Genomic DNA, 16,438 nt, shown 5'->3' with positions numbered 1-16,438 from the left:
GCGCGGCCGCGGGCTTCCCAGGCCCTGGAGGTGAACTGCTGGGGTTTAGGGCTCGCTGCGGGAGACGCCTCTTAAAGGGGCCGCGACCCCGGGCTCCTGTCGGGCGCAGGGAAGGCGGCCAGAGATGAGGGCTGGAAAGGTGAGAGGGTCCCGGGGTGCGGATGGGTGGGAGGGAGGCAGGTTCCCTGGGAATTAGGGGGTGAGGGCGGAGTCCACACTCACCTCCCCCCCCCCTCCGCCCCCGGTGGGTGTGAGCGGCGAGGGGCGGCAGAACCGGGCACTAATTCTGCAGGGCATTGGACTCACCTGACGGGTATTTGCCGACAGACACCTGCAGCCCCTCTCCGCGTTAGAACTCCGACAAGCCCTCTGCCCCGCTGGAAAAACGGAGGCTTCCCCCACCCCAACTCCCTCCCGATGTAGAGTCCTCCAGTGGGGGGTCGGGGGTCCCGGGTCCCAGTTCCAGCCTCGACCGGGGCCTGTGGCAACGCCCTGCCCCCCGGCAGCACAATAATGAAGTAGGCCAGAGCTGGACAGTTGTAACCAAAGCGGGGATCAGGAATTGCTGGTTCCAGGAGCCGCAGCGCTGCCTCTCCGCCTTACTCTTTCTCTGCGTCTTGTGGTTCTTAACGATAAATGATACACGAGGGGTGGGTGGAGCTGGGGCCCTGCTCCCGCGGGGTGGCTCTGCCTGTCTCTGGGGGCCTGGTGTGTAAAATGTTCAGCACGGTGAACACTTTGCTGTTATCATTGGGTTAGAGCTGGGGCTGGGGGGCGGGGATCTTTCCCAGGACGCGGGATGAGGCTGGGGGCCGGGACCTGGCGGCCCCCAAAGGGGCTCAAAGTGGAGTCGTGAGGGGTCAAGCCGAGGCTCCTCCCCCTCAGGAATTAGTTGATAGCCTTTTGGACCCCAGCCCTGAAGCGAGCGACAGCCCAGGCGACCCATCAGGTGCGGGGACGGCTTCGGGCAGGGCTCCCATTGGCCCGCTCCGCCCCTCCAGGGACAGAAGGGACCCTTAAATGAGTGCCTGCTGTTCGGCTCCAAGCAGAGCTCCCAGGAACCCTGCACCATGAGCTGGAGGAACGAGGTTCAGGGAGGGCCAGGGGTTGCCCGCAGCCACGCAGTGCGTCTCAGCCGGACCCTCCGTCGTGTGCTCTGTGCATTCCCACCATGGCCTTCTGGACACAGCTAATGCTGCTGCTTTGGAAAAATGTCCTGTATCGCAGGAGACGGCCGGTGATGCCAGGACAGATGGGCCAGGGCGGGGCGGCCCCGGTGTCCCCCACGGTCCCCCGCTCCCCTGCCTCTTCTGCCCCTCTCCCAGATCCAGCTCTTGGTGGAGTTGCTGGGGCCTCTGTTTCTCTTCTTCATCTGGTGGCTGTATGCCACCCCCACCCCCGACTGGAGCAACGTGAGTGTAAGCCCCCCCTTCCCCCCCCCCCAGGGACCAGGCCCTTTGCGGGGGAGAGGGGAGGCACCGGGTCACCCTATCCACAGGGTCCCGGGAGCGTCAGAGAGCGCGAGTCTGAGTGAGCACTCTGTCCGCGAGGTGCAGACACGATGGGGGTGCAGGCAAAGCTCCCCACGCCCAACGTCCCCACAGGCCACTTCCCCAACAAGCCGCTGCCCTCGGCCGGCACCCTACCCGGCTCCAGGGTCTCATCTGCAGCATGAACGACACCTGCTTCCCGCAACCCGCGCCCGCCGAGCAGCCAGGTGTCCTCAGCAACTTCAGGGACACCCTGTGAGCGAGCGGGGGTGGGTGCGGCAGCCACAGGCACGGGGGTGTCTGCCGATGCCCACACCATCCTTGGGGGTGGGGGACGAGAGCCCACAGGATGCTGGCCAGCCTGGGAAAGCTAATGCCAGTGTTGAGGGCGGCGGGCGGGGCGGGTGAGGAGGCCAGGGCCCTCTGGCCGGCAGGGATGCTCTCTGAGCCTCCACCTGCCCGGCCGTGTCACGGGCACAGGGCGGGAGCTGTCTCGGGCCGAGCTTTGCCTAAACTCGTGCTTCTGTGTGTTCCTCTCCCGGCCCGGCCTCAGCCGAGCGACCGGCTGCGGGACCGCCTGCCCCTGACCACTGAGCTACTGGGGACACTGCTTCGAGAGATGAGATGGGGTGGGGCGAGACCAGGCGACTCTGGGATGCTGCCCTCAGGGGGGTCCTCAGCCTGACCCTCTGTCATGTGCTCTGCTCAGCTCCCACCGTGGCCTTCTGGGCTTCCCCATCCTGGCCAGGGGCCTCTGGTTCCGGCTTCCAGGCCTTTTCCTGGGCTGTCCCTGGCTCCTGGAGGGACGAGGGACGGGTGCCCAGATGGGCTGTGTCCAGCATGGTGGTGGAGTGTCCGGCCCGTGAGACCTTGCATGAGTCCACGTGCCTCTCGGAGCCTCCGTTGCCCTATTTGTAAAACGGGATCTTCGGGAGCTTGGCAAACTGCTACACCCCCGGTGAGAATGCCATCAAGGTCATTATCGCCCTTGTGGGCTTTCTCCCCAGCAATCCCTGGGGTCTGGGCTGGACCAAACCCGGGAGTCCGTGAGGAGCTTCCTGGAGGCAGCAGAGAACGTGGCCCAGGAGGTAAGCGGCCCACTCACCCTCCACCCCAGCCGGGAGGCCGAGAGGGGAAGCTGCCCGGATGGGGAGGTCCTGGGAGGGCTTGGGCAGAAGGGGCGAGGGAGAAGGTGCTCCTGGCAGGGTCCTTCCCCGGGCGAGGCTGGGTGGCATCCTTGGTGACCTCTCCCGCTCCTGGCACTGCCCGGCCTGGTGGAGCTGTGGGCGCTGCTGCGGAGACCTCAGGGGACTAGCCGGCCCCTGGAGGCCGTGTCGGAAGTCCTCTGCGGTGCCAAGGGCCCTGGCATCCCAGGGGGCCCTCCCTCGACTGGCATGAGGCCACCCACCTGAAGGAGTTGGTGGGGCAAGAGCCCGCCCCGGGCCTGCCCGACAGCAGCCTGAGTGAGCGACTGACCTCTAGTCTGGGAAGTGGGGCAGTGGGAATGGGGGCAGGGCCTCACGGTGCCCCCATCCCAGGCCCTGCCTGTGCTGAGCTGATGGGGTCGCTGGAAACCCACCCACTGTCCCTCCTGCTCTGGAGGCGCCTGAAGCTGCTAGTCCTGGGGAAAGTGGCTTCACCAGGCGGCTCACGGCCCAGGTAAGGGCAGGAGTGGTCCTGGGTCCCTCCCTTTACCCAGGGAGGCTGTGCCAGGCCAGAGGGGGGGCCCTGACCCCAGAGGCTTCCTGAGACGGGTGGTGGACTCCAGGTTTTTGAAGAAGTTAGAGTTTCCCAGATTGCGGGCAGAGGAACAGAATGCACCAGTGCTCAGAGCCACGGGCTGGAGCAAAACGGGAGAGGTGGGCAGGGGTCCTCAGAGCAGGGGAGGGTCGAGAAAGGGCTGGCCTGGCATTTATCTTGGTGCCCACCTGCCACAGGGGAACCGGACCTTCTAGAAGCTGGCTCCACTGAAGGGCCTCCAGGAGGCGTGGGGTGTGCTGGGACCCCAGCTCTTCAACTACTTGAACGACAGCACAAACGCGGCCATGTGGCAGGTTAGGCCAGGTCGGAGGACAGCAGGTTCATCCAGGGCCTCCCTGGGCACATCATCCCTGCCCAGGATGTGGGGGCGAGTGTGCAGGCGGCTTGTGGAATCCAGGGGAGCTCAGGGAGGGGGACCCAACTTGGAGCAGTGCCCCATTCCAAGGAAAGCCTGAGGAGGGCCACAGCTTGGCCCTGCAGAAATCTGACGGCCGAGCTGGGCCGCGCCCTGGGGTCCCCGAGGAAGAAGCGCCGCCTGGCCCTGAGGTTCAGGGGAGGATCCGGGCGCCCAGGACCCACACCCAGGCCCTTCCTCAGTGTGCGACCCTGGACAAGCTGGAGGCGGCACCCTCAGAGGCAGCCCTGATGGCGCGGGCCCTGGAGTTGCTCGCGGAGCACCACTTCTGGGCCGGCATCGTCTTCTGGGGCCCGAGGGACCTTCGGACCCCGCACAGCTCGCGGGCCCTGGTCACCCGCGCATCAAGATCCGCAGGGATATGGACGCCTTCGCGAGAACCAAGAAGATCAGGAACAGGTGGGGGTGGACCCGAGCGTGGTGGGCGGGGCCATCCCTGCCTAGAGCCTGGGATGGGTGGAGCCCAGGACCCCTTGCGCCAATTGGGGTCTACTGTGTGTGGGGTCTCCGTGGGGCGTGGCCCAGGGCTTCCGGGCGCGGGCAGCACCTCGCGCTCCAGGACGAGATGCAGGCGGGCACAGACGTGTGTGCTCGAGAGAGTTAAGGCGGTGATGGGCGGGGCCGTGGGACTCCCCGGCCTCTCCCCGCAGCCCACCACCGTGCCCCATGCAGGTTCTGGGACCCGGGCCCGGCTGCTGACCCCTTGACAGACCTGCGCTAGGTGTGGTGTGGCTCAGCGGCACCGAGGCCCGTGCAGGCCTCTACCCGCAGCAGACGCCCTCCCCGTGCTACGCGGATGACGCGTGAGCGCCCCCTCCCTGCGCATCCACCCCCCTTCCGCCGGCCAGATCTCGGCTCGGGCTCCGTTTGGAACATTCATGCGGTCGAGGCTGCGAGCCACTGGTTTGGAAGGACCACTCCCTGTGACCTGTAGCGGGAGGAACCGGGATCCCGGAGGGGCTGGGGTCCCCGGGGGCAGGGAGAACGCGGCCTGTGAGGACAGCTGGGATCCTTAAGGCTGGAACAGGGGTCAGGGGACATCCGGGGCCCAGCTGCGCCTTTGGATCTGCAGTGCCCGTGGGGGCTGCGCGGGGCCTCTGGCCTCCACCGCAGCCGCGCCCCTGCCTCAGGGCCCTGCGTCTACAGAGCCGGTCGCTGCCGCTTTTCCTGACGCCTGGACCCACTCCGTGGCGCCGGCGGTGAAGGCCGTGGTGCGAGGGAAGGAAAGGAGGCTGCGCCACACGATGCAGGCCCTGGGGCTCGGCAGCGCGGTGCTGTGGCTCGGCTGGTTCCTCAGCTGCCACTCGCCCTTCCTCGGCAGCACGGCGCTGCTCGTGCCGGTGCCCAAGGTGCGCACGCCTCGGCCTTCCCGGCTGCGGGGTGGCTGCGCGCGCGCGGGCCCCTGGGCAAATCCCGGAGCCTGAGGAGCCGAATCCGCCCTTCGCAGCTCGGGGACATCCTCCCCCGCGGCCACCCGGCCGTGGTCTTCTTGCTCTTGGCGGCTTTCGCCGTGGCCACCGTGGTCCAGAGCTTCCTTCTGAGCGCCCGCTTCCCCCGCGCCGACCCGGCGGCCGCGTGCGAGGCCTGGCCTACTTCGTGCTCTGTCCGCCCTACGTGCTGTGCGTGGCCTGGCGAGACCGGCTGCCTGCGGGTGGTCTCTGGCCGTGGTGAGACCCGGGGTGGCCGGGTGCGGGGGGGCCCTGCGCTGCGTTTGCTCGCTGCCGCCCCTGTCCCCACCGCAGTCTTCTGTCGCCTGTGGCCTCTGGGTTCGGCTGCGAGAGCCTGGCGCTGCCGAAGGAGCAGGGTGAAGGCGCCCAGTGGCACAGGGCGGGCACCGGGCCCGCCCCTGGCGTCTTCAGCCCGGCCCAGGTCTCTGGAATCCTGCTGCTCGACGCTGTGCTCTATGGCCTCGCCACTTGGTGCCTGGAGGCCGTCTCCCCGGGTGGGTGGGGTAGGGACACAGGGCAGGGGCGTACCTGCAGAAGGGCGGCCGGGCTGAGGGCCTTGGCGAGCCGGGGCAGGGCCGAGGGGCCGCTTGGTGCCTGGAGGCCGTCCTGGGCGGCTCTTCCTGGCATCTAGGCCCGGGGGGCTGCGTTCGAGGGACGGCCTGAGGCAGGCCGATGGGGTCCTGGCCGGGCGCTCCCACCTGGATGCCCTGATCCCGGGCGCGTGGTCAGAAGCTGGCGCACCCCAGGGTGATGAGCTCAAGGGGTAACAGAGCACCGCTCCTCCCAGGCCAGTATGGGATCCCCAAACCGTGGAACTTTCCCTTTCGGAGAAGCTGTTGGTTTGGACCTCGTTCTCCCAAGGGCTCCACCCCGCCTCCCACCCCGAAGGACCCGGAGGGTGAGGCACGAGGAGACCTGACGGCTGCTTCCCTGTCTATATGCCCCATGTCCCCCAAAGACCCAGGTTCCTACAGAGCCCGGTCCTCTGCACACCTCCACCCCCCCAGGCTCCGTGGGGCTCCCCTAACGCCCATAGGCCCCAGCCCTGATGGGTCCGTGACTCCACGGGCCAGCGTTTGCGGCCTCCCAGGTCCCGCAGAGCGCCCCCTACAAAGGGCTCCCGTGGTCGAGCCTGCCCTCCTCCCGCAGTGCCGACAGAAGAGGTCCCACCCGGCTGGATTCCGGGGGTCTCCGTACGGGGCCTGGAGAAACGCTTTCCCGGCAACCCCCAGCCAGCCCTGCGTGGGCTCAGCCTGGACTTCTGCCAGGGCCAGATCACCGCCTTGCTGGGCCACAACGGAGATGGCAAGGCCACCATGCTGTGGGCGGTTGCCACTGTCCTAATTTCCCCCCGGCCTCAGCTGGCACATCTGCTCAATGGGAGAGGTGTCCGGGGTCTCCACAGGGGAAGCCGGGACCCCCAATCCACTTGGGGTACACGGCGGATAGACAACCGTGTTCTCTGAGCCTCCGTTTTCCCCCTTTATAGAACGGGGACATAACACACCTCGAGTCTGGGCACGCAGTAGGTGCCTTTTAAGTGCTTTTGCTCCTTCTCTGGGGGTCTCCGTTTCCTCCTCTGAAGGGGCAGCTGCTCTGAGACCCCTTCACCCCCAGGTCCCTACTGTGTGGCCTCTTTCCACCCACTGGTGGCTCTGCCCGCATCCTGGGCCACGATGTCCAGTCCAGAAAGGAAGCCGTCCGGCCCCACCTGGGCGCCTGCCCGCAATACGACGTGCTGTCTGACGTGCGTCTCGGCGGGCCCGGGGGTGCAGCGTCAGGGGTGGCGGGGCTGGGTGTTCTTGGGGCTCTGCCTGCCACGGGGGCCGTTGTTCCAGCGCGTGGCTGCAGGCTGACCTTGCAGGAGCACATCTGGGCGGTCGAAGGGCCTGAGTGCAGGAGCCGTGAGCCCCGAGGAGGCCCGTCTACTGCAGGACGTGGGGCTCGTCCCCACGCGTTGTGCGCAGACCCGCCGCCTCCCTGGTGAGCCCAGCCGGGGAGGAGCATCCGGGTCGGTGGAAATGGTGCTGGGAAGGGGGTTGGGACTTTACCCCAAGGGCCGTGCGAAGCCAGAGGAGACACCAGATCCGGGAGGCCCAGGGGGGCTAGGCACGGAGATCCAGGGGGTGGGGAAAGGGGGCACGGGGAAGGGACGCAGCCCTGCCCAAGACTGAGGGGACGCTGCTGGGACCCCCGCACCTGCCTCTGCCCAGGTGGGACGCAGCAGAAGCTTTCAGTGGCCATCACCCTTGTGGGCGGCTCCCGGGTTGTCATTCTGGATGAACCCACGGCTGGTGTCGACCCTGCTTCCCGCTGCAGCATCTGGGAGCTGCTGCTCAAATGCCGAGAAGGGAGGAGTTGGGGGAGGCACGAGGTTCCCCTAGATTCCGATTCAGCGGCCAGAAAATGTTTCTGACGAAGAAGTGCTTGGAGTGGGGTTTTGAGGCATGAATAGGAGCTGGATGCCAAACAGGGCAGCGCGGCTGGCGGGCACGGGCTGGGAGAGCCTGAGGGAAGGGCCAGTGGGGGGCTTGACTCAGGGCAACAGGCTCCGTAACTCCAGCCCGGACCCGTGACCCCATGTGGACTGCGGGCCCGATCTCCGGTCACCTCTTGCCCTCAGGTGCTTAACCCTAACCTCCTCTGCCTGCAGAGACAGGCTCCCGTGGGTCACTCCAGCCCCTTCCCCGAGGACAGCCGGCTGCGTCCCCGGTTGACGCGCCCCCGTCCACCCAGGTCCCGCCCAGCTGCTGTCGCTCGTGCGGTGCCTGGTGCCCGGGGCGCGGCTGGTGAAGGAGCTGTCCTACGGGTCTCCCCCAGCAGCACACCCCGGGGAGGAGGCAGGCGCACGCAGAGGGCCCCACGGCGTCTTGGGCGCGGGCGACTCCTGTGGGGTCCCGGGCTGAGCCCCCGCTCTGTCTCCCCAGGTCTTCCCGAAGGTGGTAGAGGCTTGCGCTGCGGACGTGGACCCAGAGGACGCGCCACAGTTCCCTGTCCTTGACCCCGCGCCTCGGTTCAGAGTTAGACTTGACTTTACGGCGAGGCCCCAGCCTTGGTTGCGTCTCAAGGCGCAGCCTCGACCTCCACCCCTGATTCCCGACCCCCTCTGTCTGCGACCCAGGACCTTGACTCAGACCCTCGGCTGAACGGCAACCCTCAAACCTGAACGCACCCCTGATGGCCCCACAGATCGCCAGCCACAAGCGGCACCTGGGCGCGGGCCTCGCTCCCCCAGACGTGACCTCACGGCTCAAGGTTCTTCCGGAAGAGTCGGCCCTGGAGAACGGGGAGCTAGGTGAGCTGTCCCGCCTCGAGCCTGCGGTCCCTCCCTGTCCCCCGGAGCCTGCGCACTGACCCTCCCATCCCCCACAGCGACGGCTGCCCCGGAAACACGGGTCCCGCAGGGCTTCGGGCCAGACCCCGCGGGCCGGGGACAGGGCTGGGCGCTGACCCGCCAGCAGCTCCGGGCCCTGCTTCTCAAGCGCTTTCTGCTTGCCGGCTGCGGCCGCCGTGGCCCGTTGACGCAGGTGAGGGGGAGCGGGCGCCAGAGGAGGGCGCGCGGGCAGCCCTGGGTGCCTGTTGTCTACTCCCGTCACCCACTCAGCGGTGAACCCGAGAAGTCTCCCCCAGTCTGAGCACCTTTACTGAGAGCACCCGGGAGCCACGGATGGTTGTAGAGCAGGGGCAGGAAGGGTCCCGGGCAGCCCGGGGGGTGCGCAGGGAGGGCAGCTGCTGGGCCCGTCCTGCAGATGGTGCTGCCTGTCCTCTTTGTGGGCCCGGTGCCGGTGCTCAGTCTCCTCGCGCCTCCTGACGGGCCGGAACCTGTCCCGACTTCCTGGTCAAGACCCACCCCCGCCTGGTGCGCCAGGGGCCAGCCGCCACCTGCACGCGTTCAGTTTGCCCAGAGGAGGCGGCCGGCGCTCCGGAGGCTCTCCGTGCCCCCCGCCCCCCGCCCCTGCATCTCCCGCAGCCTGAAGACCAAGAAGTGGGTGAACGAGGTCAGGTGAGGAGGGCCGTTCCCGCGCCCCCTGCCCACCCGCTAGGAGGCTTTCCTGCCCCGCCCTCCCTGAGCCCACTGCCCAGCAGGTATGGGCGCTTCTCCCTGGGGTCCGAGACCCAGGCCTGCCCTCAGGGCAAGAGGTGAGCCACTCAGTGTGGGGGCTGCGGTGCTGCTGAACCCCCGACCCGGCGGGGCCCCCTCGACCGTGTCCTGAGCAACCCCACAGCCTGGGTTCACGGCCCGGACACCGAGGACAGCCTCGAGGTGGGCGCTCGGGTGAGGGGGCGGGCAGGTGGCGGGTGGGGCAGGTCTCACCGCGGCGCTCTGACCCCTCGGCCCCGACCCCACCCCCACCCCCACCCCCACCCCGGATCTGGTTCAACAACAAGGGCCGGCTCGCCGTGGTGGCCTTCATCGGCAGGGCCAACGACGCGCTCCTACGTGCCCACCTGCCCCCAGGCCCTGCCCGCCACGCCCACAGCATCACCACGCTCAGCCACCCCGAGGCTGCGCTGAGTCCCTATGCCCCGCCCCCCACCTCGGCCTTTCTGCGCTCTGCCACGCCCCTGCTGAGTACGCGCACAGGGGCTGCGGCTCTCTGCTCGCCAGGCCCGGACAGCGGGACGTTGTCAGGCTCCCCCGGCAGCCCACGCATCGTCACCGCGTCCGCTGGGACCCCACCGCGCGGTCTGCGCGTCTGCCCGGCCGGCAGCCCAGCCCCCACCGGCCCCACACGGCCCCGCTCGTCTCCCCGCCCGGTGACCAGCGCGTGGATCCTTGTCCCGTCGGCGTGGGCAGAGGTGTCCTCTGAGGCGCCCGTGCGCCCTTCCCCGCAGGACGGCCGCCTCGGTGGACGTACCCTTCTCCACCTGCGCAGTCTTCGCCGTGTCTTTCGTCCCAGCCAGCGTCACCCTTGTTCTCATCGAGGAGCCGGGCCTCTGCAGTTTATGGGGGGCCCGCCTCCCACTCTTCACTGGCTCAGCAACTTTCTCTGGGACGTGGTGCGGGGAGTGCTGGTGGGGGGGAGGTCCGGCCGCCTCTCACCGCTGCCCCTTTGCTGCCCCTTCCCTGCCCCTTCCCGCCAGGCGCTTGTCCGGATGGTCTGGGTGAAGTCTGGGGATCTGGGAGACTGCGCCTCTGGCCACCTGAAACGCGGGGGGTTGGGATGGGGCCCAGGGGACCTGCAAACTGATGGGCGTAACTCCGCCTCCGACGCAGTGGAACTACCTGGTGCCAGCGTAAGTGGCGGCGCTCACCTTTCTGGCTTTCCAGCAGAGGGCGTACGTGGCTCCCGCCAACCCGCCTGCCCTCCTGCTGCTGTTACTGCTCTACGGGTGAAGCCTCCGCCCCCCTCGGAGCTCGTTCTTGCCGCCCTACCCCGACACCTGATGCCATCGAGGGAGCCAGGGCTCTGTCCCAGCTCCCGAGGACAGAAGAGATCCGAGCTGGTCCCAAGTGGAATCTAATTTAAGGACAGGCTGAGGTGGCCTTAAAAGCTCATCTTGTCCTGGGGCACCTGGCTGGCTCAGGGGGTAGTGTGTGCGACTCTTGACCTTGGGGTCGTGAGTTCAAGCCCCACGTTGAGGGTAGAGATGACTTTAAAAATTTTTTTAATGTTTATTCATTTTCGAGAGAGCACAAGCAGGGGAGGAGCAGACACACACACACACACACACACACACACACACACAATCCGAAGCAGGCTCCAGGCTCCGAGCTGTCAGCACAGAGCCCGACGCGGGGCTCGAACCCATGAACTGCGAGATCGTGACCTGAGCCGAAGCCAGACGCTCAACTGACTGAGCCACCCAGGTGTCCCAAGGGTAGAGTTGACTTTAAAACAAACAAACAAAACAACTCTTTTGTCTTTTGTTTCTAATTTTTAAAAGTTTTTTTAAGAATTTTATTTTACAGCAAGAGAGTGCAAGCAGAGGGAGAGGGAGAGAATCTCAAGCAGGCTCCGCACCCAGCACGGAGCCCCATGAGACCCCGGGGTCGTGATCTGAGTCCAAAACAAGAATTAGACCCTTAACCGACTGGATACAGAGGACTCCCTCTTAGGGCTACTCAGCCTGCTGTCTGGGTGGTTACCCGGTGACCCCTGTTGCCCCCTCAGCTGGTCGATCACGCCAGTCATGTGCCCGGCACGGCCTGTGTGGTGCTCACCTGTGTCAACCTCTTCGTCGGCATCAATGGCGGCACGGCCACCTTCGTGCTCCAACACTTCTCTGGTCGGGTGGCGCTCTGCAAGTCTGGGCCTCAGCTCCGGACGCACGTCCCTCTTCCTGTCCCTGAGCAGAAGCTGCAGGAAATGAGCCGCATCCGGAAAAAGGGGCTTCCTGGTGTTCCCCCACTTCTGCCTGGGCCGGGGGCGCGTGGACATGGCGTGAGACCAGGCCGTGGCTGACGCCTTCGAGCGCTTAGGTGAGAACTTCCCTCGAGGTGTGGGGGAGTGCCAACCAAGTCGATAACGCAGGGTAGGGACAAACAGCAGCTCCCAGGAAGGGAACTAGAGGGTTAGGTGGCCCCAAGTTTGGGCCAAGTTAGAGATACGGCAAAGTAGTCGTAAAAGCTACTTACGTCCTGGGTCATATCACAAGAGGTCCTAACAAAGGAGATGGTAATACCACTGTGGCCTGTACCAGTCAGACCTCAGTTGAGTGGCCCATTCAGTTCTTGGTCTTTTCCCTTAAAAGCCCGAGGTGACCTGGGTGGGGATGGGCCCAGAAACCAAGCACCTCCCCCTGTGACCCAGTTCCTCCTTCCTGTCAACACAGGAGACGGGCAGTTCCAGTCCCCCCTGCGCTGGGAGGAGGTTGGTAAGAACCTCTTGGCCGTGGTGGTACAGGGGCCCCTCCTCCTCCTCCTCCTCATGCTCTTGGCGACCGCCTGCTGCCACGGTCAGTGGGGGCTGGGAAAGGGTGGGAGGGGCCGGGGCTGGCTCTGGGCCCACTGATCTCTCTCCCGTCCTCAGACCCCAGCTGAGGTCGCTGCCCCCCACCCCCGCCCCGGGGCAGGAGGATGAGGATGTGGCCCGTGTCGGGAGCGGGTGGCCCGAGGGGCCACCGAGTGGGACGTGCTGGTGTCGAGAGACCTGACCGAGGTGGGCGCAGTGCTGGGTTGGGGGCTCCCGCTGGCCCACCCACCCTCTCAGGGACCTGAACACCTCCCAGGCATGCCGTGGGCAGAGGGACGCCAGCTGTCGATCCCCCCTGGTGGGGTGAGAGTCCAGGGTGAAGGTCCTGAGGCAGGGGCAGTGAGGGGCTGCCCTACTGTGCGCCCACTGCCCTTTACTGAACAACTGAGCACAGGTGCCCGCGCGCTGAGCAACTACTGACTGCCAACGCTTGAGCCCCTGTTTTGGGCCAGCAAACGCTCGTTAAGCTCCTACTGGATGCTTTCGCTTACCGAGTCCTACTGTGTGTAGTAAGGTCTTGGGCCCTACGGAGTCCAAGCCGATGATTATTGAGCACCTATGGGGTGGGGTGCCCACACACGTGGCCGCAACGTTAATCGAACACCTACTACGTTTGAGAACCAGTGGTACTGCTGAGTCTGAGGTGTGTGTGTGTGTGACCCGAGTAGTGCTCACAGCCGGCATTTATTGAGCACGCGCTTTGCACCAGTTCACATCCACGCAGCTGCTTGTGCAAGCCCACGTGCTGAGTGCTACGTATCGGTCACGCGCGGGGGGCCGACGCGGCTGGAAGCCAGCGTGGAGCGTCGGTGTCGGTCGCAGTTGTTCCGCACTCGCTGGGTGTCTGTCTGTCGGGAGCCGTTCCGCTATTTACGGAGCACTTGACAGGGTACCTGCTACGCCGGAATTGTTTAAATTCATCCCGCGTGCCACCAACCGTTCCCGGCTAAGTGACAGCATTATGTTCACCTGCTCGCCCTCGGGATCTGCTCCCGGGGAGCCCCCTTGCCACGGCCGTCCTGCAGAAACTTGGAACCCCACCCCGGGATTAGGGACAGTGGGGCAGGGATCTGAGACCTTGCCGAGTGCCGTCTGCGGGGCACCCGCGGTGTTTCGGGCCCGTGGGGGTGAACGGAGCAGGGAAGACGTCCACGTTTCGCATGCTGGCGGGGGACGCGCTGCCCGGTGGTGGCGAGGCTGTGCCGGCTGGCTACAGGTGAGCGGGCTCGGGCCCCCAAGCCTGTGTGCGTCCCCACGCGGCGCTCTCCCAGGCACGACCGCCCACACCCCCGCATGTGGACCGGGCCCTGAGACGCCCCCCACCCGTCTCTTACCATGGTGCTCCAGGGTGGGTGAGCCTTGAGGCCCCTGTTTGCCCCCCCCCTCCCCCGAGTGGCCAGGGCCTAGCCAACTCCCTGAGCCCCCCGTCCCCTGTGCCCCATCCCCCATTGCCAGCATGGCCGGGAACCTTCCGCTGCGCACCGCCACAGGGGCTAATGCCTCAGTCTTCGAGCTGCTGGCCGGCCTCCAGCACCTGGAACTCTTCGCCCGAAGCTCAGGTTCCCCAGGTGACCTCCCCCTCCCTCCTTCCAGGATCACAGCCCTACCCTGGCTCCCTTGGCCCTGCCCCGAGTCAGGGTCCGCCTCTCCCCACTAGCCGCCCCCCAGCTCCTGTGCTCTGTACCTGCCCCCTTGCTACCGCACCTGACTTTCCCCGGCCATGACCCCACCGCCCCCTGAGGGCTTCCCGAACTTCTGGCCAGGTCACATCCCCCCTCTTTCACCCTGGCTCCACTCTCTTTATTTACCTTCCCCCATTTTTACCCTAGTCCCCCTCCCGTGTACTGCCCCCCCATCTGGTCCCTCCCCCTCGCTCACTGTGCCCCCCTATCTGGTCCCCCCCCCCGCCCCTCCCTCCCTCCCTCCCGCCCCGCCCCACAGACAGCGAGCTTGGGCGCGGCGCGCCTGGGGCTCCTGCAGTTTCGGACCCACCTGCGGGCACCTACAGCGGAGGCAACAAGAGGAAGCTGGCGACAGCCGTGGCGCTGGTGGGGGACCCGGCTGTGGTCTTTCTGGTGCGTGGGGGCGGGCCTGGGGGAGAGGGCTCGGGCTCGGCTGATGAGGGCATCCCCCCATGAGCCCCCCCGAGGACGAGTCCACCACGGGCACGGACCCCGCTCCCGGCGCTTTCTCTGGAGTAGCCTCCCTCCCGGCCGTGGCGCTTACCGCACACAGGTGGGTCCCCAGCGCCCGGGGCCCAGGGTCAAGGTGGGTCAGGCCCCAGCGGGAGGCCGTCAGAGCTGGAGCGGCCCCGACCTTTGGGAGGAGGGCACGCCGGGGACGGTGATGCCCGGTCCCGAGGGCCCGAGCGGGCTGGGCAGGGGGGCGCGGGCCCAGGTGGCCCCAGCCTGGCGGGAGCTGACGGCGCCGGGCCCCCGGCTGCAAGGGAGAGTGTGTGGCGCTCTGCACGCTCCCGGCCATCACGGTGACGGGCGGGTCCGCTGTCCCGGCGGCGCGCAGCCCCTCGAGAGCAGGTGAGCGGGGCCACAAGAGCGCAGACACGGCCACGCGACGCCCACCTGGCTCTCCCCTGAGCGGAGGCGAGGCTCGAGGGCTGGCGGCGGGGCCGAACGGAACCGGGACGGGTCCCGGGGCTGCCGGACGAGGGTGGGTCCGGGGAAGGGGCGGGCCCGGGAGGGAAGAGGGCGGGGCCCGGAGCGGGCGCGGCCCGAGGGGGCGGGGCTGGGGAAGGGATGGGCCCACGGGCGGGCGAGGCCCGGCAGGAGGAGGGGGGCGTCCGGAGGGGCCGGGTCTCGGGGGGCAGGGCCAGAGTGAGCTGGAGGGTGGTGTGGGCGGGCCTCGGGCGTGTCCAGCAGCCCCCCGGCCCCGCCCACCCGGGTTTGGCGCCGGCCACACGCTGACCCTGCGGGGCCCGCAGCGCGGTCCGAGTTGGCGGAGGCCTTCGAGGCGGCCGCGTTCCCGGCGGCCGCCCGCGCTTTCAGGTGCCGCCGGGAGGGCGCTGCGCCCTGGCTCGCGTCTTCGGAGAGCTGGCGTGGCGCGGGGAGGAGCGCGGCGTGCACTTCTCAGGGAGCCAGACCACGTTGGCGCGGGCGCCCGCCGCGCCTGGACGGGGCTGAGGATAAGTGGGGCTGGGGGCCGGGCCGGGGGCTGACCGCCCCTCCGGCCGCCCTCCCCCAGGTGCTCCTGTACTTCTCCAAGGACCAGGGGGAAGAGGAGGGGGACGGGTAGGAGGCGGGAGTGGGGGCAGGCCTCGTGCCACGCCCACAGCACCCCGACTCCTCACTGGGCTCCTCGAGGACCCCAGCACCTCCTGTGTGGGGTTGCTGGGAGACTCCGGCAGCCCAGTCGCAGGCTCTCAGAGGATCCATCGCCCTGGAGGAAATAGAGAACTCATGGGGTGAAACCGCGCGCGCGCGCGCGCGCGCGCGCGCGTGTGTGTGTGTGTGTGCGCGCGCGCGCGCGCACAGGCTGCAGGTCAGTCCAAACACGGCTCTCCATATGCGTCTGGACACTGGCCCCTGTTCCCCGAGTGTCCCCCACGTGTCCCCCGACACTGGTGCAATTTTGTAGGGTACATGTGAGAGTCTGGCTGTGGCCGACCGGACCCCCAGCTCTGGGGGCCTCTGGTGGACTGGGGACGGGGGGTCTCATGTGCAAGGGTGGCCTTCCATAGAGCCTGGACACTGGTCACTGGCCCCCACGTGCCCATGTGGGCCTGGCGGCTGAGGGCAGTACCTAGGAGAGCCTGGTGGGGAGGAGGAGGTCAAGGCTGGGGAATGTTCCAGAAGACTTGGAAAAGCCCATTGGGGGTGGCCCAGACCTCAGGTGTCCTGACCAGGCCAGAAGTCTGCCAGCCAGCCCTCACCCCTGAAACTAGGCCCCAGAGCAATGGGTGCTAGGATCCTCAAGGGGCTTCCCAGCTGGGTGTGTGGATGGACCCGGGCCTGGAGAGGCGGGTTTGGCACCAGAGGCTGTGGTCTTCGGGCCCTTTGCCCTGTAGACCTGCCCCTCCCACCAGAGGTCAGTGGGGTCAGTGTTGGGGAGGGAAAAGGGGTTGTTGGGGTTTGGGGATGGGGTGGGACTCCAGAAGTGAGAAGAATGGGGGAGGGGAGAAGCCTCTGACTGGTGAGGGGTCTTCAAGAGAAGAGGTGGTTGGAGGAGGGGAGCGGGGGTCTGGGGAGGGGGGAAGAAGCCAGGGGTCCCTACACGTGGCTGGTCTCGTGGCTGGGTAGCCTCAGGCTTGTTTCCAAAGACGCCTCGTCAGCGCTGCTGCTTGGCAAGTGTGATGGTCTGTGTGTGTCCCCGGACTGTGGGAATAGGGCTGGGGACGGTGGCCTGCCGTGCCCTGTGCTGCCCGGCGGCCAGAGGAGGGAGGACGGGCGGCCT

The 16,438-nt window shown here is 67.3% G+C and overlaps 1 protein-coding gene across 1 annotated transcript; it reads left to right on the top strand.

Annotated features, from left to right (window-relative positions):
• The first annotated feature begins 1,171 nt into the window (after positions 1–1,171).
• Positions 1,172–16,109, top strand: ABCA7 (ATP binding cassette subfamily A member 7). Its single transcript, XM_053722211.1, is given in 52 exon segments — positions 1,172–1,237; positions 1,326–1,368; positions 1,371–1,418; positions 1,605–1,646; positions 1,649–1,733; positions 1,735–1,759; positions 2,498–2,577; positions 2,743–2,861; positions 2,864–2,953; positions 3,029–3,121; positions 3,124–3,149; positions 3,428–3,544; positions 3,849–3,966; positions 3,969–4,065; positions 4,339–4,397; positions 4,400–4,469; positions 4,797–4,837; positions 4,840–5,015; positions 5,114–5,243; positions 5,246–5,323; positions 5,396–5,608; positions 5,902–6,012; positions 6,264–6,435; positions 6,732–6,863; positions 6,966–6,989; positions 6,991–7,097; positions 7,328–7,522; positions 7,851–7,954; positions 8,042–8,127; positions 8,249–8,409; positions 8,487–8,641; positions 8,864–9,109; positions 9,111–9,305; positions 9,307–9,374; positions 9,482–9,630; positions 9,881–9,893; positions 9,951–10,042; positions 10,045–10,115; positions 10,333–10,481; positions 11,248–11,440; positions 11,442–11,538; positions 11,892–11,993; positions 11,996–12,014; positions 12,089–12,150; positions 12,153–12,448; positions 13,084–13,247; positions 13,487–13,599; positions 13,973–14,166; positions 14,478–14,565; positions 14,908–14,958; positions 14,961–15,011; positions 15,014–16,109. Coding segments are annotated over 52 exon segments (5,631 nt in total). The 3' UTR covers positions 15,169–16,109.
• Positions 16,110–16,438: the final 329 nt, after the last annotated feature.

This window comes from Lynx rufus, unplaced genomic scaffold, assembly GCF_022079265.1.
Source record: "Lynx rufus isolate CCGP_SWC_20201006 ecotype Redwood Valley unplaced genomic scaffold, mLynRuf1.p SCAF_53, whole genome shotgun sequence".
In the NCBI taxonomy this organism is placed as follows: Eukaryota; Metazoa; Chordata; class Mammalia; order Carnivora; family Felidae; genus Lynx; species Lynx rufus.
This window is presented reverse-complemented; position numbering and strand designations above follow the sequence as displayed.